The sequence below is a fragment of the Panthera leo genome, chromosome D2 (assembly GCF_018350215.1).
Source record: "Panthera leo isolate Ple1 chromosome D2, P.leo_Ple1_pat1.1, whole genome shotgun sequence".
NCBI lineage: Eukaryota > Metazoa > Chordata > Mammalia > Carnivora > Felidae > Panthera > Panthera leo.
In genome coordinates this window covers 34,434,011-34,459,023 of record NC_056689.1, presented here as the reverse complement: position 1 = coordinate 34,459,023, position 25,013 = coordinate 34,434,011, and the positions used below count along the sequence as shown (strand labels likewise).

At 33.1% G+C, this 25,013-nt stretch overlaps 1 protein-coding gene across 8 annotated transcripts in view; it reads right to left on the bottom strand.

The window, feature by feature from the left end:
- The window catches only part of ADK (adenosine kinase), a 517,703-nt gene that overhangs the window by 157,560 nt on the left and 335,130 nt on the right, over nucleotides 1–25,013 (bottom strand). For all 8 annotated transcript variants that reach the window (XM_042909145.1, XM_042909147.1, XM_042909148.1 and 5 more), the window contains one exon: nucleotides 10,018–10,188. In XM_042909145.1, coding sequence (XP_042765079.1) covers nucleotides 10,018–10,188 — 171 coding nt within the window. The remainder of the gene's footprint in view (nucleotides 1–10,017; nucleotides 10,189–25,013) is intronic.

Genomic DNA, 25,013 nt, shown 5'->3' with positions numbered 1-25,013 from the left:
TCCCTGCCTCCACCCTTCAATAGGTAGACAGAGAAGAAAAACCTAACTTATTCCATCTGGTTTGGTAAAAAGATTATAAGGGTTTATATATAAGGAGATGCAGCCATTATTCAGGTTTAGAAAACATGGATTCAAATACCTAAAGCCAATTTTACATTTCCTTAAAAATGTCCTGATGTATTCTTGCAAATAGATTCCTGTGTTCGGCTGCATATCACTGTGCTAAACATGATTGAAGAGCTACTCAGCAATAACAAACAACCACATCAACAAACTGTGGAATTTCATTCACTGTTTTGTAACTCACTCATTGACAAAATAGATACATTTTTAAAAAGTTAAACCATCACTCAGGAAAGCGTAATTTCAGTTTTCCTGATCTATACTAGAGATTTTTAATATAGTGAATCCTCTCTGTAGGGTCAAGAGGTTTAAAATAGATCTCCCTGCAAGATAATGTACAGTATGTGCATACTGCCAACAAAATGATGAAACAGAGTAGCAAATAACCTTTAAATAGAAATCATCTGTGAGATTCAAAACACTAGGTATGTGAGGGAGTTTTATCTAAAACATTATCATCCTTAATCTGTCTGAAATAATTAAACTGAAATCTTCTGCCCAATTTTCAAGCTGTATTTTATTATTTAAACTATCTTAAAGTGCATTCTATGGGTGATGTGATGTTTTACTGTCGAATTAAGTGTTAATTATTGACAAAGCAGTTATTATCATGAGATAACTGACCTTATTTGAGAGTTAAGCATCCTGAGGCAAAGTTGAGTGTACTTAATCCTGGCAGGTTAATTATCTAGTGATTATGGAGCCTTGAAAGGTATTACTCCTAAGAACCATTTGCAAAATGACACTATTCAAAAAAACTTCTTAATTTAATAAAAATGAAAAACAAGAAGAATAATCAAATTCTTTAGTCATGTATTGCTAGATAATGACCACAAAGCAGCTAGCATTAGCAGGCATCAATGGATATAATTACCTGCATGTAAAATGTCCTTTATTGAGCTGATTACACGTGATTCCAGCTAACAAATGGTTGTTGCTGACGGGAAGTATTTTAAACTTTGAGGATGTCAGAAACAAAAAAATACAATGTCATATTTAAAGGCCTTATATATTAGAGTAGTTTCAAAACTACCCTAAGAAGAAATTGCCAAATTCAGATGTGAGGTTTAAAAGTACAACATGCACTGTAACAGGACACCAAAAATTTTGAGGTAACAGAGAAATTTGATTCTGTGCATTTCTGAATCTGTTAAAAGCCATGCAAATCAAAATCACAAAAAGATGTTACTTCACATCCATTAAGATGGCTACTGTCAAAAAAAGGGGAAATAAATGTTAGTAAGGATATAGAGAAATTGTTAACTACCGAGTTTTGCTGGAGGGAATATAAATAGTGCAGCTGCTATGGAAAACCATTTGATGGTTCCTCAAAAAGTTAAACATAAAATTGTTATCAGACAATCCAGCAAATTCCCCTTCTAGGTATAGAATAAAGGTCCTGAAAACAGGTATTCAAACAGATACTTGTACCCGTTCATAGCAGCATTATCCACAAAAACCAAAAGGCAAAACCAAATTGAATGTCCATCAACAGATGACTAAATAAAGACAAAACTCTGATACATGGATAAACCTTGAAAACATTACGTTAAGCGAAATAAGTCATACACAGACAACTATTTGGTGATCCTACTTAGATGAGGAAATTAGAATAGGCAAATTCATAGAATAGTGGTAATTAGAGATATGGGGAGTTATTGTTTAATGTGTATACAGCTTCTGTTTGGATGATGGAAACGTTCTGTAAGTGGACAGTGGTGATGGCTGCACAATATTGAGGGCTTATTTAATGCCATTGAATTGTACACTTCAAAATGGTAAATTTTCTGTTGTTTTTTTTTTAACCACAATGAAAGAAAAAATAGAAAAAAAGTAAATTATATCACTTAATAATTATACCTTGTTTTTAACACATTAATGCAGCAATGTTATTCCTGTGGACACTTCTATTTTGTATCTGGATTTGCCCAACCAAATATTTGCAAATATTCCTTGGAGAAGAATATTGTTTTCCCTGGGCAAATCTGAGAAAAGAAATAGTGGGGATGAGAAATGGGAAAAGTCTAGTTTAAAAGGTGCTACAGTCGAGTCTGTGAAATGAATAATGAAAAAGAATAACTATTTAAAATACGGTAGGCATTTTATTTTAGATTTCAGAACAAAGACTTTGCTGGTTTAGAATAAATTAGGTCAGTTTTACTGAATATTAGAATGTGTGAGAAAATGAATCCTTAGTTGTTTTTTTTTAAATTTTAAGCTGTAAGAAAAAATTTAAAGGATCCTTTAGTATTTCCACACAAATCCATCACTTTAAAATGAGGAAATTAAAGGAATAGTAGTTGCCTAATAAATCAGCAAATTGATTATATTAAGAAAAACATCTAAGCATTTTATTAATATATAAATATATATCATTTGCTAATATTTAAAGTAGGGTCAAAATTTTGAGTGTGTGTCTGCTGATATTCTAGAGTCTTTCTTATAGAACCAGATCCATAATTCATAGTTTATGATTTCAGTTTCAGTTCTTTAAAGCAGAATGAAAACTCATAGACATTTATCAAGCCATTCCTGAGTGTAGATATTTATAGCTTTTGCTTCTTTTAATATTTTATCATTTTCATGCCCACATTTAATTCAAGAGCAACTTTTTAATTCATTAAGCTAATTCTTATTCTATTTGCATTCTCATTTTGTGAGATTATATAATAATTATATGATGAAGATAAACTGCATTAAAAAGGTTTAGGAACAAATAAAGTGAGTCCTGGTAAACAAAGAAGTTTGTGGGGAAAGAAGTAAGGTGGTATACCAGAGAAGAGCCTAATATCCACGAATTCTCCCTCATTTACTTGGAACTACTTGTTAAGTTTTGTTTTGTTTTTTCGTTTTCATAGACTGCTTGTTAAGTTTTTTCAAAAGAATGAGGATTGCATGTTATCTAAGCAAGTTAGTTAAGTAAAACTTAATTAAGAGAGGAATAGGATCAACAGTCCTAGTAACACTACCAATGCCACCTAACAAAAATGGAGTAATCTCTATGAGTAAAGCTGAAACCGTACATGCATTAGAAAATCAGCCGCAGATTGTGTAGATGAAATGGTTTTTGTGTAAAACACTTTTAATTCTAAAGCATTATTTAATGGTGGTGTATGATAATATTTAATAGTCTGTCAGGATTAAAATGCAGGACTATCAAGTACTCCTCCTTTGGCTTGATAATACTATTGAAATATAAGGAAATCTTTCATGGAAATAATAGAAATTTGATACATAGTTAAAAAAATAAGTTGATATTTATTCATTTTAACATTGGTTCTTTGGAGTGACTTTTATTTGAGTGACTCTAGATTAATTTTTCCTATTTTTAAATTTCTATAAATGGAATCACACAGTATACATTATTTTAAAATAGCTTTATGAGATATAATTGTCATTTAATAATCTGTACAAACAAAAAGTTAATAATTAGGTAAGTGTTGACACATGTATCAAGTCCTGAAACTATAACTACAATCAAGATAATGAACACATCCATTATTTCCAACAGTTTCCTCACATCCGTTTGTGATCTTTGCCTCACAGTACATCTCTATCCCTAGCAACCATGGATCTACTCTGTCACTACAAATTACTTTGAATTTGCTAGAATTTAATTTAGATTGAATCATATATAGTGTACTTTTGTCTGGCATCTCCTCTTTCACTCAGCATATATATTCTGAGATTTATCCATGTTGGTGCATGTATAAATAATTCACCTCTAACGGTGAGTAGTATTTTACAGTATGGATAGATAATAATTTGTTTATCCAGTCACCAGCTGATGGACATTTGGGTTGTTTCCTGACTTTGGGTATTACAGATAAAATGGCTATAAGCATTTGCGTACGTCTTCTTTTTCTTTTAATTTTTAATGTTTATTCTTGACAGACAGACAGACAAAGTCTGAGTAGGAGAGGAGCACAGAGAGAGGGAGGCATAGAATTTGAAGCAGGCTCCAGGCTTTGAGCTGTCAGCACAGAGCCTGACACAGGGCTCCAAGTCACAAACCGTGACATCGTGACCTGAGTCAGATGTCCAACCGACTGAGCCACCCAGTCTCCCCTGTGTATTCTTTATATGAACATATCCTTTCATTTCTCTTGGGCAAATACCTATGAGTGGAATAGCTAGGTCATATAGTGGCCTGGAAATTCTCTCCAAGCAGTAAGCTTAAGTAATCATAGGGATCACCTCATTTATTTCTGGTCTCACAAGGATCAATGTGAAGAGAGAACCTTGGTGGACAAGGCATTTAAAAATTTTTAATATTAAAGTTATCAGAAAAGCTTTAAAGCATCATTAATAGTGTATAACCTTCTGAAAATGAGAGCCAAGCGTGTTTTGTTTTTGCTGTTGACGTTTTTTTTTTTTTACTTACTCAAGAACTAGAACTTATTTATTTATTTTTAATTTTTTTTTTTTTAATATACATCCAAGTTACTTAGCATATAGTGCAATCATAATTTCAGGACTAGAATCCAGTGATTCATCCCCTTTGTATAACACCAAGTGCTCATCCCAACAAGTGTCTTCCTTAATGTTCCTTACCCATTTAGCCCATCCCCCCCACAGCCACTCCAGCAACCCTCAGATTGTTCTGTGTTTAAGAGTGTCTTATGTTTTGTCCCCCCTCCCTGTTTTTATATTATTTTTGCTTCCCTTCCCTTATGTTCACCTGTTTTGTACCTTAAATTTCACATATGAGTGAACTCATGATATTTGTCTTTCTCTGACTAATTTCGGTTAGCATAATACATTCTAGTTATATCCACATTGTTGCAAACGGCAAGATTTCATTCTTTTGATTGCCACTAACAGTTGACATTTTGAAAATTTACAGTAAGCACAGATTTGATTGTTGTTTCTGGGGTAAGAGGGAGAAAGAAAGATAAAACAAACCTACTTGCATGCCCTGAGAAATCTATTTCACACTTCATTGCATTTTGTCCTGGGGCACCTCGATGGTTCAGTCAGTTAAACTTTCGACTTTGGCTCAGATCAAGATCTTGCGGTTCATGAGTTCAAGCCCTGCATCAGGCTCTGCACAGACAGCGTGGAGCCTGCTTTGGATCCTTTCTCTCCCCCTGCCCCTCCCCCCACCTCTCAAAAATAACATTAAAAAAAAATAGAAATACAATGTCCCTTTTTTCCCCTGGAAACTTAAAGATAGTTTATTACTAAAGTATTCAAGGAGAAAAATGAGAGATGAGATTAAAGGAAAAAACAAACAATGCCACACTTGTTTTTTATAATCAAATATGGAATCTTATCCTTAACTTTCATCACTCAACTGGTATCTCCAGTTTATTAAAGTTTTCAAAAGTCTCATTTTGACATTCAACTTACTTGATATTTGTTAAAGTATTGCATTATCTGCATTCTCTGCATTTGCATTCTCTGCAAATACAGCTTTATCTGAATAGTTGATAGCTGAGCAAAGCTCAGAGTAAACACTGAAGTGTTATCACCAGAAATCTATTTATTTATCAGCAGACTTTTTGAGACTGGTTCAAGAAAACACCAAATATGTCTAATTGCCTCATATCCAATATTTATTTTCCTCGGTGGCTCAGTTGCTTAAGCATTTCGGCTCAGGTTGCGATCTCATGGTTTGTGAATTTGAGCCCCGCATCAGGCTCTCTGCTGTCAGTGCAGAGCCTGCTGCAGATACTCTGTCTTCCTCTCTCTGCTCCTCCCCTGTGCACATGCATACACTCTCTCTCTCAAAAATAAACATAAAAAAAAAGTAAAAATTTATCCAGACACGACTTGTAGCTTGTCATTTTACAACTTCCTCTTCTAGGTAGGGAAAAATGATTCTTTTAATAATCTATACTATATATAGATTATAACAGTATAATGTCTCTACTAGTCTATAAGTCCTAGTCTAACTTTACTAGTTGGTAGCATTAATTATTTAAACAAGGTGGGAAAATATATGTAAGATAAAATTTCACCATTCTATTTTAAGTGTTCAATTCAGTGACCTTAAGTACATTCATAATGCTGTGCAACCATTACCATTTATCCATTTCCAGACCTTTTTTGTTATTTCACATAGACGCTTTGCAACCATTAAAAATAACTCCCTTGGGGCGCCTGGATGGCTTAGTCGGTTGAGTGTCCAACTTCAGCTCAGGTTGTGATCTCACGGTTCGTGAGTTCAAGCCCCGCATCGGGCTCTGTGCTGACAGCTAGGAGCCTGGAGCCTGCTTTGGATTCTGTCTCTCTCTCTCTCTTGCTCTCTGCCCCTCCCCTGCTTGCACTCTGTTTCCCTCTCTCTCTAAAAAATAAACATTAAAAAAAATTTAAAAAACCCCTCCCAATTCCCCCTTTCCTCCAGTGCCTGGCAACCAATATTCTACTGTCTCTAGAATTTGACTAAGTACCTCATATAAGTGGAGTCTTTATAGGAAAATCCAGTTGTCTATGTGTGGCTTATTTCCCTTGACATAACATTTTCAAGATCTATTCATGTTGTATCACGTATCAGAGTTTCATTTCTTTTTAAGGCTGAATAGTATTCCATTTTATGTATATACCAAATTTTATCTATTCATTTGTTGAGGGACTTTCTGTTTGTTTCCAACTTCTGGCTATTGAGAATAACACTGCCATAAATATTGACATACAAGTACTTGAATCCTTGCTTTCAGGACTTCTGGGTATATACCTATCGGTGGAACTGCTGGATCATATGGTAATAATTCTATGTTTAACATTTTGAGGAACCACCCAATTGTTTTCTGCAGCAGCAGCAGCAGCAGCAGCAGCAGCAGCAGCAGCATTTTACATTCCATTCAGTAATGCAAAAGGGTTCCATTTTCTCCACCTCCTTGGCAATATTTTTTTCCTCTCCATATATTTGAAAATAACCATCCTAATGTGTATCAAGTGGTATCTCATTTTGGTTTTCTCTAATGACTAGTGATGGTGAGTATCTTTTCATGTGCTTAATTAGCCATTTGTATATCTTCTCTGGAGAAGTGTTTATTTAAGTCCTTTGACAATTTATGAATTGAGTTGTTTTCTTGTTGAGATATATATTCTGGATGTTAATCCCTTACCAGATATATCATTGCAAATATTTCCTCTCATTCCATGGGCTTTCACTTTGTTAAAATTTTTTCCAGTTTTTATTTAAATTCCAGTTAGTTAACATACAGTGTAATATAATATTAGTTTCATGTGTACATTATAGTGATTCAGCACTTCAAAGTGGCCTCATACAATGAATTTGGAAGTCGTCTTTCCTTTTCCATTTTTTAGAATAGTTTGAGAAGAATAGGTATTAACTCTTCTTTAAGTATTTGGTGGAATTTGCCTGTGAAGCCATCTGGCCCTGGATTTTTGTTTTTTGGTTGGTTGGTTATTTATTTATTTATTTATTTATTTATTTATTTATTTATATTACTGATGCAATTTCTTTGCTGGTTACCGGTCTGTTCAAGTTTTCTCTTTCTTCCTGTTTCAGTTTTGGTAGTTTGTACATTTCCAGGAATTTATCCATTTCTTGCAGGTTGTCCAATTATTATTGGCATATAGTTTTTCATCATACTCTAATTGTTTGTATTTCTGTGGTATTGGTTATTATTTCTCCTCTGTTGTCTGTGATTTTATTTATTTGGGTCCTTTTTATTTTCTTTTTGATAAGTCTGGCTAGAGGTTTATCAATTTTAGTTATTTTTTCAAAGAACCAGATCGTTGATCTGTTCTATTATTATTTTGTTTTAGTTTCTGTATCATTTATTTCTGCTCTAATCTTTATTATTTCCTTCCTTTTGCTGGCTTTAGACTTCACTTTCTTGATACTGTCCTTTGATGCACAAAAGTTTTTAATTTTGATGAAGTCCAATTATTTTGTCTTGTTCTTGCTGAACATTTGGAGACTTTTCTTTTTTTAAGTGAAGGCCATTTTGATATCATCAGCATTTTCTGCAAACCTAATAATCTTGGGCCTCTGTTCTTTTCTATTCTTCTATGTCTATGCCAAACGTTTGGCATTGTTCTCTGGTTCTATAAATGCTTTCCATCTTTTTTACACGTGTTTAACAAATGTGAGCTCTTATTAAAGAATTTTCTGTGCTCTGCAATGTTTGTTTTTAAGGCTCCTCCCCATTTTCTTCCTAATTATGGTCATTTGATATTATAAAATCAGAACTGAATTTTTGATGGTATTCAATCATCTCAGGTTGTCTTTGATTCTAAAATCTCATTCTTTGCAATGATATTTATTTTTTTAAAAAGTTTAAGAAATTTTTCTTCTTAAAATACAGAGCATATATTTAAAAATTGCCAGTCTCATCTTTCTGACTACAAAGAACTCTGAGTTCAAATATCAATTTCTCCCAAGGATTCTCAACCATACTGATGACCAATTCTTCCATGTTAATTTAAAAGGCCAGATTAACACTTTTCCTAATTACTTCCTTTAATCCTTCAGAAAATAAAATCAGCCATAAAGGAAATGTGAAATGTAGATTTTAACCAAGTGAAACTTCTAGCAGATACACCATTCAAGGCTATTACCACTATTTCTTGCCATTATATCAGTTTGTGAATCATCAAGAATGTAGTAGTTTCCAGGGGCACCTGGGTGGCTCAGTCGGTTAAGCGGCCGACTTCGGCTCAGGTCATGATCTCATGGTCCGTGAGTTCGAGCCCCTCGTCGGGCTCTGTGCTGATGGCTCAGAGCCTGGAGCCTGTTTCAGATTCTGTATCTCCCTCTCTCTCTGACCCTCCCCCGTTCATGCTCTGTCTCTCTCTGTCTCAAAAATAAATAAACATTAAAAAAAAAAAAAAAAGAATGCAGTAGTTCCCTTCAAAGTGTCTTTGAAGATATTCATACCATATCATTTTCTGTAAACCACCAAGGGGATCTCATAAATTATTTCCACATCAAATTTATTTTATTCTACACAGACAACAGTTATCTTATTTAGGTACAAAATCAGTGAATATAATCAAACTACATTACAACTATAGAATTCAAATCCAAATGGACTAGTTAGTACAACATGTTCACTTTACACATAAAAACCTGAGGTTCATGAAAGTTAAGTGATACTGCCCAGGTCACAAGAAGATATACTGAAGGTCTCTCTCTCTCTCTTTTTTCCCCCCTGTTTTATGGATGTTTAAAGTCTACAGGTTAAACAAAATCTGTAAGTACTAAATGAGCAAAAAAACCTATTTTCTACTAATTTAGAATGAAAGAAAGTATAATTTTAGTAAACAAAAGAGCTGTAAAAGTTTAAATTAAACCCCATTTTATTACCTTCAAATACAACATACAAATATTAGCAAAAATAATATTATTAATAAAAATTTAATACAAATTATACCAACATTTACCCATAATCTATTAAATAGACTCACACTTTGAATAAATACTTAAATTCATAAAATATTAATTTTAGGCCAAATGCCCCTTACCTTAATCCATGAAAATTTCAGAGGAAAACATTATTTTACTGGTCAGAAACAAGTAAGTTGATGACCGAAAGGAGTGATGAAAATGATTTTTATCTGGATTGTGGTCATGGCTACATGTCAGGCATGCATTTCAAAAGCTCATACAAATGTACAGTAAAATTTAATTTTACTATATGTAAATTATAAACCTCAATAATCTAACCCATTAAGAGACAATTTTTTATTATGATAGAAATTAATATATACCAGAGGAAATACTAAAAATCCTGAATTACAAACTCAAGACATTTTGGTGTGCAATTTTCAATTCTATTTATGCAAATACTTCAGTTTTTATTGATATATTTCTAAACTTATACACAAACCAAAAAGAGAAAAAAAAGAGAAAAAAACCACCTGTACAAAAACCCCGAAAAACCACCAGGTACTTCTTTTTTTAAAAAAGTAACTCACCGTCTCATTTCCAAAAAGTATGTCAACGTAAGGCATAACTTTCATCAATGATTCCTTGTAGAACTGACTAATAAATGGTGCAGACAGATTCAAAGTAAAAATTCTGTTGTTTTCAGAAGCATGGTTAGCCACTTTTAATACCGACTCTGGGGAAACTGTAAGAAAAAAGCCCTGGATAAAGAAAAAAAGGAGGGGAAATTAAAAATGTCATCTCCAGAGTCATTCTCAGTCAGAATAATAGAAATCTATAAAAAATGCAAAAGTCTACATAATACAAACTTTAAACTGCAGTTATAAAATGCAAGGCAGAAAACAGCAACATCTGATTAGAAGAAAAAAAACTATCATATGAGTACAATATGCTTAATATGTGCCATTATGTCAGAGTATAACACATAACTTATTGCATACTAGATTTGTATACTAAATATGGAAAGAATCCTGGGAATCCACATAAGAAAAAAATATTTCAAAGCCCTTATTCAATATAATAATTACATTTAAAATAGAAAAATAGTAATGAAGGCAGACTGGATCCTTGTAGCTTCTTAGAAACAGTTTGGATTCTTATAAGTGACATTATATTTATTAAAAAATAAAATTAGTTTCCTAAGATCATAGCTTGTTAGCTTATGAAACACCTACAGGGTTTTTTTTTTTTAGGAAGATTCTGAATTAGAATTTTCAAGTAATGAGAAAATAATTCAGTAATAACAGAAAAATATTTTAATTAAAAAATACAGTCATGCTTTCTACATAAAAGGAAGTATAAGCACAGACATGGATGCTTACATAGGAAATTGGTTTGAATGATGCACAACTGAGTGAAGGAATACACAAAGAGCAACAGAAGATAAAGTCGGAAAGGCCAGCTGAGTTAAGAACACAAAAGGCCTTCAGTGGCAGGTCAGGAGTCTATTAGATGGCATGGGGACAGATGATGGGTAATGATGTTTTCCTTGAAAGAAAGGAATAACAAGCCTGTACAAAAATTTAAAGGAAAGTTAATCTGGACAACAACAGTTAAGACAAACAGAAAATCGTAAAGAAGAGAACAAGAGGAAGGCAAATGAGGTCAGCAGAAGTGATGACAGAGAAATCCAACAAGGAAAATTTCAAGAACATACTTTAAGGTAGCCAAAGCTATCAGTGGGTAGAGAAAGAAAGTATGAGCAAAAGTCACTGGATTTGATGATTAAGTGCTTATGGTGTAAAGGTTAAAAAAAAAAGCTATTAAAGAAAGAATGATAAGAAAGCAGGGGTTAAGGCTATAAATTATTTTGGAAGGTTTATCAATGAAAAATAATAGATTCATCTGAAACACAGGCAAAATAGGTAAGCAAAATTAATGTCCCCCAGGACAGCTTATATTTGATGGTACTTAGATTCAAATGACCAGAGATAATATCCCTAGTTTGAATAGGTAATAGAAAAGAAAAGAGCAGAAAGACATTTTAGTGGGGGGAAGAAGACTGGAAGAGTTGCTCTTAAGAATAGGGAAAGTTTGAGCATTTTTGCTCTTCAACAAGAAGGATCTATGGGAGAAACAGAAGGATGAAGAAGCAAGATAGGGAGGATGATTAAAAGGAACAAGAAACCAGAGGAAGTAAGGGCAATGGGAACAAGAAGGAAAGAAGAGCTAGCTTGTAAATGGAAGAAATAACCTTGAAAATGTAACGGAAACTTCTTTTAAAATTACAAAAAGGCTACTGAAATACTCAACTACAACTGAAGGACTAACCATTTCCATCATGCAAACTTACAAAAAGGCTACTGAAATACTCAACTACAACTGAAGGACTAACCATTTCCATCATGCAAACTTTAAATACTTTAAAACGAAAAAAACACTTTTCTATTAATTAAAAATTAGAATTTTAAAAGAATATTAAAAAATTAATTTTGAGGCAGGAGTCATGTATACTTGAATTTGAAGGGTTTATTGCCCTGATAAACTCAGAGGTATTGAGAGAATTTTATAGTATAATTGTCTGTTATTAAAGTATTGCTAATGAAATTCTAATAAAAATGTTTCCCTATTATAACATATTTTTATATTATTTAAAAATCCCATTTCATTAATTCTTTACCAATATTCAACTATTCTAAAAGATAACAAATCTTAGTCTTAGGTAACATTGTTTTTTGAATGTTTTCACTTTACTTTTTTAACCAACCACCATGTCACTTGCAATCTATGAACATCCAAGCTGTTTCCTTTGCTATTTTTGTCACTTGGAGAATTAAAATGAACAGTTTATATAGCATCTTGTCTCCATAGTAATATGTATGTACTTGCTTTTTAGTCTTTCATTTAATGAGGAATGTTTAAAGCTAACCCCCCTCCCATTTCTCCCCAAACTGTTCCAGCATGAAATAAAAACCTCCCAGAGCTAGCATTCTGCCAGCTGTGGATTAACCACAGACAGCCATAGAATGGTCTACACAAATAGTAACCTGGTCAAATAATTAGGCTTCTCACCAACTTCAGACTGAAAATTTGATCTGTGCTAAAATACATCTGATTGTAATTTAAGGTACTGAACAGTATGTCCCTGGAGTCTAAATTTGGCCTCATTCCAAAAGTGTGTATGTTGTATGTGTGTTTTACTTTAAAATGCAACACAAGATTATTGTGATGTGGACAATATAACTTACATTTTGTTAATTTTATAAAGAATATACAAAAAACTATCAGTTTGTAAGTGAGGAAAATTCACAATTTAAATTAATTCCATTTTTGAATAGTCTCTTGTTTTACTTTAAGTAAATATTTAGTATTTAAACAATTTAGGATTTGTGTTCTGTTATAGTGCAAAGACTTAAAACTGATGCCAACCATAATTTTTCTTCCTTGATTTATATCCTTTGCTAGGCCATATGTTCTAGACTGTATTATCACCAAATATAAAAACAGTGCCATTATAAAAAAATTTTTTTCAGGTGTCAGATTTGTAATAAAAACAGGCCAATAGTTTATATGGCTAGAGTTTAGAAAAATACTCTGTATAATCAATAAAATCTTATGATTTTTCTAATTAGGCATTTCAGTTTATACAAGTTAATCCTATTACTCTTTGTCCCTATGAGCAACCAAAAGCAAAGCAGATTATAACACTTAAGAAATCTGATAATATTAATCAGTATTGAGAGTGAAGCAAGACGATTTTATCCATTAAAATGGAAAAGAAAACAGAACAAACAGGCAGGAGTGAGAGGGATGGCAAAAGACAAAGGTGGAGCCAAAGAATCATTTTAGCATAGCCAAACTTAATGCTTAGAAATCTCAAATACGTGTGACTGAACAGTGTGGGTCCACTAACGCGTGGATTTTTTTGATAAATACAGTATAGTCCTATAAATGTAGTTTCTCTTCCTTATAATTTTCTTTTTTTTTAAGTTTATTTATTTATTTTGAGAGAGAGAGAGAGAGAGAGAGAGCCAGCAGAGGAGGGGGAGAGACAGAGGGAGAGAGGGGGAATCCAAAGCAGGCTCCATGCTGTCAACACAGAGCCTGAATTGGGGCTCAAACTCACAAATCGTGACATCATGACCCGAACCAAAGTCAAGAGTCAGATGTTCTGAGCCCCCCAAGTGCCCAGTATAATTTTCTTAATGCATTTTCTTTTCTTAGCTTACTTTGTAATATATATTAATAGACTGTTTATGTTATAAGTAAGGCTTTTAGTCAACAGTAGTTAACTACTATTAGTTCTTAAGTTTTAGGTGAGTCAAAATCATACACAAATTTTTGACTGTATCTGGGGTTGACACCCCCCAGCTCCTGCGTTCTTCAAGAATCATTTGTACATAAATTTGTCATCCAACTACTCTAAGAATTTCTCTGTGTAGTTTAACTACTACAAAAGAGAGCGTAAGAAATTAAACTGTTTAATATACTAAAAGATAAGGAAAGGAATTGCTCTTCTTGCTCTTTGCCAGTACATACCTTAATTCAGGACAATCATTTGGGGCTCTTTTTAATTGTCCTTACCTAAGTGCACAAATTTATTTTTATTATTTCCATTAACAATTACCTGAGGAATAGATGTGTGTGTGTGTGTGTGTGTGTGTGTGTGTGTGTGTGCACGTATGCATGTACATTGTAAAATTTAAGGATGTGTAACTCTTGGAAATACAAAAATATTGATTAAAAATGGACTAAAGTTACACAGAGTAACCATGCCTTATAATTATCAATTGTGAATACAGGGAGAAAAAAAGACCCTTTGTTTAGAAAAATACTCTAATTAGAATAGAACAGGGCAGAAATAGATCATATTATTTTGAAACACTCAAAACAATCTATTCGAACCTATCTACATATATATATGCATAAAATTTCAAACACAGTAGTAGTAGTAGTAGTAGTAGTAGATGTAGGTCAGAGTTTGATCTATAAATAATGAGTAAACACTGGATTTTGACTAAAGGTTAAAAACGTGTAATTTAGTTTCCTTTCTTGCAAATACAGAACTATATAAATTCTAGTTTGATCAAAGAGTTTTCTTTTACTTTCTTAAAAAACATAGACAATCTACAATAAAACAGAAGTAAATATCAAACTTCTGGAGTGGGAACGACTGACTTTTGAGCCTAAAAAGAGAAGATTATCTAAAGATTTGCTAGAGAAAAATTAAGACTTTCAGTTGATTCTCTTCCAATCCTTGGAGGGGTTAAAAAAAAAATCAGACAAAAGACCAGGAAAAATGTCTAGAGTAAGTATGACAAAGAGTTAATATCTTTAGTCCATAAAGAAGTTTAAAAATAGATTAAAAATTAAACAAACATTAGGACACCAATAAATATGAGCCAAGAACATCAAAAAGCATTCCATTAAAATAAATATGCTAGTAAATAAATACATAGACAAGTATTCCTCGCTAGCAATTAAAGAAATAACATGGTGAAAAAAGGTTCTTCAATGATGAAGAAAGGTTGGTGAAATTAATATACTAATACTGCTGGTGGAAGGACAACTGACACTGTTTTTCAGAAAATAATTTGAATACACATGAGGAACCATAAACAAATTCATACTTTTTGACCCAATAATTTTATTTATGAGAGTCTACATTATGGAAACAATCCAAAATATGGGAAAATACACATTTATGAACGTATCAGCATACTATTTATTTTACTGAAAACCTGGAAATAATGTAAATGCTTAATGATAGAGGAACAAATAGCCAAGAAAGAATTGGCATATATACCTATGTTAAACCTGGCTGTTGATCATTTAGAATGTGGCTAGTTCAGAAAAAAATGTGGCTAGTAAAATTGGAGACCTGAATTTCAAATTTTATTCAATTTTAATTTAAATGTAAGAAGCCACATGTAGCTAATGAGCATATGCAATGTGGCTAGTCCAACTGTGGAAATTAAATTTTAATTTAATATATTGAAGTTTAGAAATAGAAGCAGTGGAAAATATTTTTCTGCTAAGCAATTTTATTGTTTTGGTAGGGCTACATTTCATTTTGATTATTGACAATTTAGTGACTGAATTGATTGCTGTAAATTTAAGATAGACAACAATTTCAAAGGCTTAGCATGAACAAAAGAATGTCAAAAATATAATAATTTTATATAATTGCATGTTGAAATGAAAGATATTTTAGATATGTTAAGTTAAATAAAATACATTATTAATGTTATTTTTACCTGTTTCTTTCTACATTTTCGATTTGCTCCTAGAAAATTTTCAACTCTATGTGACTTGTTCTATTTCCATTGGACAATGCTCCTCCAGAGAATAATATGAAAAAATTTTTAAATTATGATTATGAAAACTAAGTAGAAAAGTGGAAAATGTTTACATCAGATAAATGTTAAATGAAACATAAGACATACAAATAGTGTGTACAAAATATGGTTATAAACTACACTAAATCAAAAGGACAAAACTAGAAGAGAATACACCCACAGTAAAAATGGTTAAATGTGAGCAGAAAAAATTATGGATAATTTTAATACTTTTTTATTTTTCAAATTTTGGTGATGCTGTTCAATTCTCTTCTGATAAAAACTACTTAAAATACAAAATATTTTGTCATTTGAAGTAAATTGCTACACAAACAAGAGTTGTTTATAGATGGTGAGAAGCTTAATTCAATAAATAAGAATGAGTGCAGATAAAAAGCTAGAAGTAAGTCCATTTTATTTCTTCAAGTAGATGGCTGGAAAAAGGAAAAAAAAACTAAATATGAGATTAGTGACTTTGGTAAATATAAATCACTATTCATAACAGCAAAAGAGAAAGTAAGAAGGATGTGTGGTAACAGAAAAATATTTAGACAACCAAAAGAGTGCCCCCAACCTAGACTACCAATGATAAGAGAGGGCTCAGAGTCCAGATGCTGTTTCTCAAGACATATAACTGTTGTCTGTTCTAAAGAACATATTTAGTCTGTTTTCCATAGCAGGATGGAGGTGCCATAGTAACACTTGTCAGAGAATGAGGTTGAAAGAATGAATAAATGAGAAGTAAAAAAAAAAAAAAAAAAGTGTACACACACACACACACACACACACACACACACCCCAACCACATAGTATGTTTTCTTCTTCTTCAAAGGATCTACATGTTTTATCAATCTCCCAGAGTGTAAAATGTATCTCCTTATAGGGGTGGGAAGATCAAATATGAATTATGACAAAGCACAGTTCCTATGTGCTTTTAAGGAAAATGTTGACTTTGACAACCATTAAGACAATGTGTAAATTGTTTACAATTACAGAGTTATGATGTATACTACTTCCTACCAATGACAGCAGTGGAATCAGTAAAAGAAAAAGCCAGAACAAATACACTAGCAAATACTTGTTAGCACTGACAATGTAATGCTTCAAAGGAACAAAATAATTTACCTAGGTCTTCCTGCCTATGTGGTTCCTTTTGGAAGCATCAATGAGATCACTCATTCCACATATATTTTAATCTTTTTAGGGATTAGAATACCTGCAATCTTAACTATTCCATGAGCCTAGAAGTTAGCTTTTCTTCTATCTGAAATAATCCCCTGAAAAAGCATGTAATAGGAGGCAGCAAGACATAGTGGAAAGAAGATAGGTTTTAGGGGGACATACATAGGATATTAATCACAGCTTTGCTGAAAGTGAAAGGCAGTGTTAGGCATCCTGCAAGTCCATTTCTAGGGGAAAAGATAAGGAAAATGTGGTAAATGCACGCTATTATATAGAGATTAAAAGCAATAAACTAGAAATATATACATCAGATTGAACAAGCTATATAGTTCATACTTTTATATATTGTGTATATTGTAAACATGCATCTAAAAAATGATACATTTTCAAGGATATAAAGTTCATATCAAACACGTTAGAGATCCCATGGTGAGAAGAGGAATGGGATTAGGGATAAGGAATAATATGAAAAATAAAATAATAAGAGAGGAGACATGTCTAAGCCAAATGAAAATAATCTGACAGGATCCACTCAATTCTCAGCACGAGCGAGTTTAAACAAACCAGTATACTAACTCTACACTCAACATGGGGCTTGAACTCACGATCCTGAGATCAACAAGAGTTGTGTGCTCTACAGGCTAGGCTGGCCAGACACCCCAACAGTATACTTATTTTTAACAGTTTTGTCCATCAGACTATTATTTAACTGTGATTTGGGGTTATCTAACTTCCTGAGGCCTCACTGTTCTCATCTGAAAAATGGGAATAGTAACACCTATCAAGGTCGTTGTAAGAATTAAATGAATGTTTAATACAATGTTCGGCATGTTGTATGTGTTTCACATATATTTCCATTTTATTATTATTATTTCTGTAGTACTATGAAGAACATTAGAAAGTTTTATTTTGTTTTTGCACAAATGGTGAATTCTACCTTATAGCTGTTAGTTACAATGCTAAACAAGAAGTATGCTCTTAAACATCCTTATACAGTTTGGTATTTCCTTTGAAATACAAATACATAAAACAAAATCCATCACTGCCTTTCCAAAAGCTCTGTCTGCCTCCTCTCTTTCCTTGATTTAATCATCCTATATCCTGCTGACAGACTAATCACCCTAATCACTCTTCTTTTCCTAGCAAATTAAATCCAAATGCCTCACACCCCAGCATTCAAAACTCTCCACAAAATACTCCAACTTACACAGTAAACCAGCTGTAACCTCTATTACTCCACAACATATGTCCTTGCTTCAATCATACAGAATGATTTCCTTCTCCTGAAATAAGTCTTCTGAATCTTTATGTTGTTCCCTCTATCTGAAATATCCACTACCTCTACCTGTTTGAATTTTACTCCTTCATCAAGGTCTGTGTAAATCTAAATTTCATCCCAAAGTCTTTGTTCAACAACAGAGGTAGTCATTCCTCTTTGAACGTCCATAATATGTAATATTATGAAATAAATAACTAAGACAATTTTATTTTGTTTATCTTTAAACAACTTACATTTGCCTAGCCTCCCTTGCCCGACTGTAACCTTAAGTGCAAGTATACTTTAAAATATTGGCTCCAGTACAAAGCAGTGTGTATGGTGTACAAATAATTTAAAAATATGTGATTAAATTTTTACTGAGACTCTACCTAGATTCCCATGTAACTGAGATGCTATTTTGAAAAAAAGAAAAGGAAAAAGGACAGCTGCATTTTCATATCCTAAGAGAAGATTATATTCATTTTAGAGTTGGACAACTCTCTAGTTCAGAGGATCTGAAACTTCCTCAGCTCCCAGCACCCTTAAGTTATAAGTGATTTTTTTTTCCCTATGGTGCTCTAAGACATGCCTAACAGTTCTAGTTTCTATTTTTATTTATTTTGGTTTTTTTTTTTTTTTTTTTTAAACAGGTCCAAATAACCTAATAAGTACTGAGAAGAAACAACTTAATAGCTGGCTTGAGAAAATCATACATATAAATTTAAAAAATACTTTTTACTTCAAAAAAACCGTAAGACTTATTAATGGGATATGATATGGTGCTTATGGGCATTGCACAACTCTTTAAGCCTTGGATTTGAATTGAATAGTGTAATCCTCATTTCCTGTTCTGCACTGATTTTCAGGAGGTACTTGCTGTTTTTTAATCATGGTAACCAATCCCAAAGATAGGATATCATCCCAAAGGAATGTATCGCTATCTAATGTTGAAACTGTGCATTACTCTGAGATAAATATAGTACAGAACTCTTGTGAATTTGCTGCAGTACCCTAGGGTCTCTCAGTGTACAGCTTGGGAACTATGGCTCTAGTTGAAGAAAATAATGTGATAAACATTTTTACTTGAACGAGCTAAAGTCCTTCTTGGGTATGATTCAGAGTATTTAGAAAATGGAAATAATTTACTATGCATGAGACAATAGAAGTAAATCTGAGTACAGGTGGCATTCTGGGGAGCAGAGCTAAGAGGATTTTACGGAGATGGCCCCTGACTAGATGATGGCAGCGGGATATCCTGAAAGTACAACACAGCCAATGAAAACTTGCCTGTGGCTGGGATGCCCCAATAACTTTGGTAATGGTGATACCTAGTCATCAATTTTCATTTGTTTTCTATCCTATGTAATGTTATAATCCCTCTGTCCTAACCTAACCCTTCTATAAAAATTAGCTCTTCACCTTCCAAATATGTGTAAATAATTTTTCATTTTTATGCTCAATAAAGTGTAAATTTAAGAATTATTATTATCTTTGTCCCCAAATCCAATGTTTAATGCCCTATCAATTTTTAACTCTTTAGTAACTCTTCCAACTATGCCATCTTTCTCATTAATACAACATTAGTATGAATTTCCCATTAATATGCCCTCATTACTTTGTAAACACTACTGGAACAGTTTCCTTTCTTTGCTCCAAGACCTTAAATGGCTCATTTCCTAACAAGACATTTAAGCTCTTGACATGGCATTAAAAATCCTCTAAAGTAATCTATCTTTCCTACATTACCTCTGATGATTAATATAGAGGTATTACCTATATTATGGATATATAATATCTGACCACATAGGTCTTCCAGCTAGCCTAAGTAGAAATCCTATACTTTCCTATATACTTTCATTTGCTGGTGATATTTATTCACTCACTAGAATCTGTTCTTTACCTTCCACTTGGTCAACAAAAGCAAGGTTTGTAAGTGTTTTCTGTTGAAGGCCCAAAAGAAAATATTTTAGGTTTGTGGGTCTATTGTGGGTCATTGTGGGATGATTTCTATTGCAACTGTTAAACTCTGCTGTTGTAGCACGAATGCAGTTATAGACAATACATAAAAGAATGAGCATGGCTGTGTTTGAATAAAACTTTATTCACAAGAATAGGCAGTGGGCAAAATCCAGCCCAAGAGACATACTTTGCTTACTCCTGAACTAAAGGAAAAAAAAGAAATATACACTACTAAGTGGAAATGAAAACAACTACTCAGATAAAAAGAATGTTGAAGAGAACATTGACAGGAAATCCAATGTAGGGCAGTAATGAGAGTTAGCTTCCTCTTAATAATAAAGAGCATGAAGAAATTGAAGGTGTATTTAGAGAGAGAATAAAACTATAATTACATTTCCTAACGTCCTATCTTGAAATGAGAACATCTATTTTCTAGCTAGCACCAAGACAACACAATTCACTTACATTTGACTATCACATCCAATTTCCATAGGATACTGTTTTATCTTATTTTAGTTGTTGTTGCTCCCCATCCCTACCCCTCAATCCCCCTCAGTGCTTCTCCCTAGTAGAGGAAGTGGTGGAATGTGTTAATCAAGCTAACAAATGTTTGCAATGACAAGTTTTGAATTTTTAAAAACAAATGATAATTGGGGTGCCTGGCTGGCTCAGGTAGTAGAGCAAGTGACTCTTGATCTTGGGGTTGTGAGTTTAAGTCCCACAATGAGCACAGAGGTTGCTTTTAAAAAAATCATAATCATGATAGAAGTTTGAGGTTTACAAACCAGGCAACTGTAGACTACAATTAAAATATATGGTGGCTTCTTTGATTGTCAAGGTATTACAGAGAGAAGTGCTCTTCTAATTCAAACTTTGGCCTACTTTTTGGCAAATTACTGAAATAAACACTGCTATTCCCACATTTTAAAAAAGCGAGTGGCACAAATGAGCTATGTTTTTTTTGTCTTTATTTTTACGTAGAAGTAAAAACTGGAGTAGTATGTCCCCTTAAAATACAAAAAATAGTAACAGATAATAGAGTAGCATGTGATAGTTAAAGAAGCAACTGGACTAGAAATTCTGGTCTAAGTTTTAGACAGGCTACTTTCAAACATTTGATAAATATATTTAATCTTGATGAGCTTTGGTTTTTTCATTTACAAAAAATAGACAAAAGATTGGGTGGATAATATTCAGAGGCCCTCCATCTCAAAAATAATAGAATTCAGGGATGCCTGGCTGTCTCAGTTGATAGAATATATAACTATTTATTGATCTTGGGGTTGTGAGTTTGAGCCCCACATTGGGTAAAGAGCTTACTTGAAAAAATAAATGAAGGAGGCATTAACAAAAGTAGAACACAGGTTTAAAATTAACTGTTAATTGAGGTGAAATTCATAGAACATAAAATTAACCATTTTAAAGTGAAGAATACAGTGTAATTTAGTACATTAAGAATGTTGTACAACCATCACCTCTAGTTTCAAAACATTTTCATCACGCCAAAAAAGAAACCCTCTACTCATTAAAAATTTGCTCCTAGCCATTGGCAACACTAATCTGTTTTTTGTTTCTATGAATTTACCTATTATGGGTATTTCAAATAAACGGAATCATGCATTATATGATCTTTTATGTCTGGCTTCTTTCACTTAGCATAAAACTTCTCAAGTTCATTCATGTTGTAGTATGTTGTATATTTATTCCTTTTTATGGCTGAGAAATATTCCATTCCAAACACATCTCACAATGTGTTTATCCATCTATCTGGTTAGGGATATTTAGCTTATTTCCATAATTCATTTTTTTCATAATATTATTTTTTTTTAAAATTTTTTTTAACGTTTATTTATTTTTGAGACAGAGAGAGACAGAGCATGAATGGGGGAGGGTCAGAAGGAGGGAGACACAGAATCTGAAACAGGCTCCAGGCTCTGAGCTGTCAGCACAGAGCCCGACGCGGGGCTCGAACTCACAGACCGCGAGATCATGACCTTAGCCGAAGTCGGCTGCTTAATTGACTGAGCCACCCAGGCGCCCCCATATTTTTAGAAGCAATAAATAATACACATGTACATGTCAAAAGTGCACTTTAAACACAGGCAAGAGCTAAAGAGTTACCTTGAGTTATCTTGCACTCAAGAGTTATCTTGAGACACTAGCTATGAAAACCGTATGACACTGAAAGTTTGCATGTTAAATGAAATATTATTTTTCAGACCATATATTACTTAGACATTGTCTTCTGGCTATTAGTAAGTTATACGATTTGATATAATTTTTAAGATAAGAATGACTAACATGTATTTTTATTACTGATATTAGGACAGTGGTTCTAAAAGTGTAACTCCTGAATCAGCAGCTATAGTATCACTGGTAACTTGGTAAAAATGAAAAATTTAGGTCCCACCCCAGACCTAATGAATCAGAAACTGTGGGTGAGACATAGCAATTTGTTTTCACAAGCCCTCCAGGTGATTTTGACATATGTTAGAAGTATGAAAACCACTGGTCTATAATAATGAAAGATCCATTCATTATCCTTAAGACCCTATCCAGCATAGAGAAACTAAAAATCTTCATGAAGATGGCAAAAAAGAGACCCACTACAAAATATAAAAACTGTCTGTAGTGAAGGAAAAACAGACTGTGACTTTTTGTTTCAAGAAGTAGCTCTAACATTATCTAGATAAAAAATTAGAATTAATTCTAGATATGTCTCCTGTAGCAAGGGAAGCAAAAACAAAAATAAACTACTGGGGACAACATAAAAATAAAAAACTTCTGCACAGCAATGAAAATAATTAATAAAACTAAAAGGCAGCCTACTTAACAGGAGAAGATATTTGCAAGTGCCGTATCTAATAAAAGGTTAGAATCTAAAATATATAAAGAACTGATACAACTCAACACCAAAAAAACAAACAAATGATGCCATTAAAAAATAGGCAGAAGATATGAACAGACATTTCTCCAAAGAAGACATACAGATGGCCAAGAGACACATGAAAAGATGCTCAACATCACTCATCATCAGGAAAATACAAATCAAAACCACAGTGAGATATCACCTCACACCTGTCAGCATAGCTAAAATCAAAAAGACAAGAAACAACAAGTGTTGACAAGGATGTGGAGAAAAGGGAACCCTCATGCACTCTTGGTGGGAATGCAAACTTGTGTGGCCACTGTGGAAAAGAGTATGGGGGTCCCTCAAAAAATTAAAAATAGAACTACTGTATGATCCAATAATCACAGTACTGGGTATTTGCCCCCCAAATATGAAAAAACTAATTCAAAATGATACATGCACTCTTATGTTTATACCAGCATTATTTAAAATAGGCAAATTATGGAAGCAGCCCAAGTGTCTATTGATAGATGAATGGATAAAGAAGATGTGGTACATATACACAATGGAATATTATTCAGCCATTAAAAAGACTGAAATCTTGCCATTTGCAACAACATGGATGGACGTAAAGAGTATAATGCTAAGCAAAAGAAGTCAGTCGGACAAAGACAAATACCATACGATTTTACTCATATGTGGAATTTCAGAAACAAAACAAACAAACAACGGGGAAAAAAAAGAGACAACCCCCTCCCCCCCACAAAAAAACAAACCTCAGACTCTTAATTATAGAGAACAAACAGATGGTCACCAGAGGGGAGGAGGTAGGAAATGGGTGAAACAGGTGAAGGGGATTAGGAGTACAGTTATCTTGATGAGCATTGAGTAATATATAGAATTCTGGGATCACTGTATTGTACACCTTGAAACTAATATAACACTCTATGTTAACTATACTGTAATTAAAGTACAAATTTAAAAAATTTTTAAAAAATAGGATTAGTTTGCCTGTAACTATGACATTGGCCTGAACACAGCCATTCTGTTATTATTTGGTTCATATATGGGCATCCAAGTTATCTCCCATGAAACAAGGGTTCTGCAGTTAAAATATTTAAAATTGAACCTCAGGGGGTGCCTGGGTCGCTTAGTCTGTTAAGCGACTGACTCTTAATCTCAGCACAGGTTTTGATCTCACAGTCGTGAGATCAAATCCTGTGTTGGGCTTTGCACTGGGCATGAAGCCTACTTAAAAACAAACAAACAAACAAACAAACAAATAAAATTAAAAAACAAAAAACAAAAAACCTCAGAGCGGTTGCTCTACTTGTCCAAGGTCACGCAACTAATGATTTGAGGAGGCACTAGAATTCCAATCTACTGTCTCATATATCTGCTTACTTGTTTATATACACCCCTGCCATGTTCCATAAATAATAAGACAACTTAAAAAAACAAAAAACTACCAGGGAGAATATAACTCAGATTAGGTTAATTTCGGGGATAAAATGAAATACATAGCACAGGGGTCTTGGATTAACTCTGAATCTGGTTCTAAGTTTCTTGACTGTCAAAGCAAAAAGTAAAACATCCAGTTACCTGACTTTCATTCTTGAAGAGAAAGTAACACTTTTGTATGAGGAACATTTGGTTCTAAAACATACTTCTCATATTATGCTTGACATATTGAACACTGATTGATACAGAAGATTATGTTATCTCTAACAACTTCTCATTAGCAAGTTCAGTCTTTATTGTGCCATTCTTCAGTGAAAGACTATGGCCCTGATATCAAAACAACTCAGTGAAAGCAATGCAAGTGGGAGTAAAAAGCCAAGTAAATAGTTCTCTGATATCCAAACATAAAACTTGGGAGTTTTTAGAGAAAAGGATAGACTATCTGTTCCTCAAATAATCCTCTATCATTATCAATTCTCTAAAACAGGATGAGAAAATATTTACAGAGAGTACAATTTGAGGTTGTACTCTCTAAGA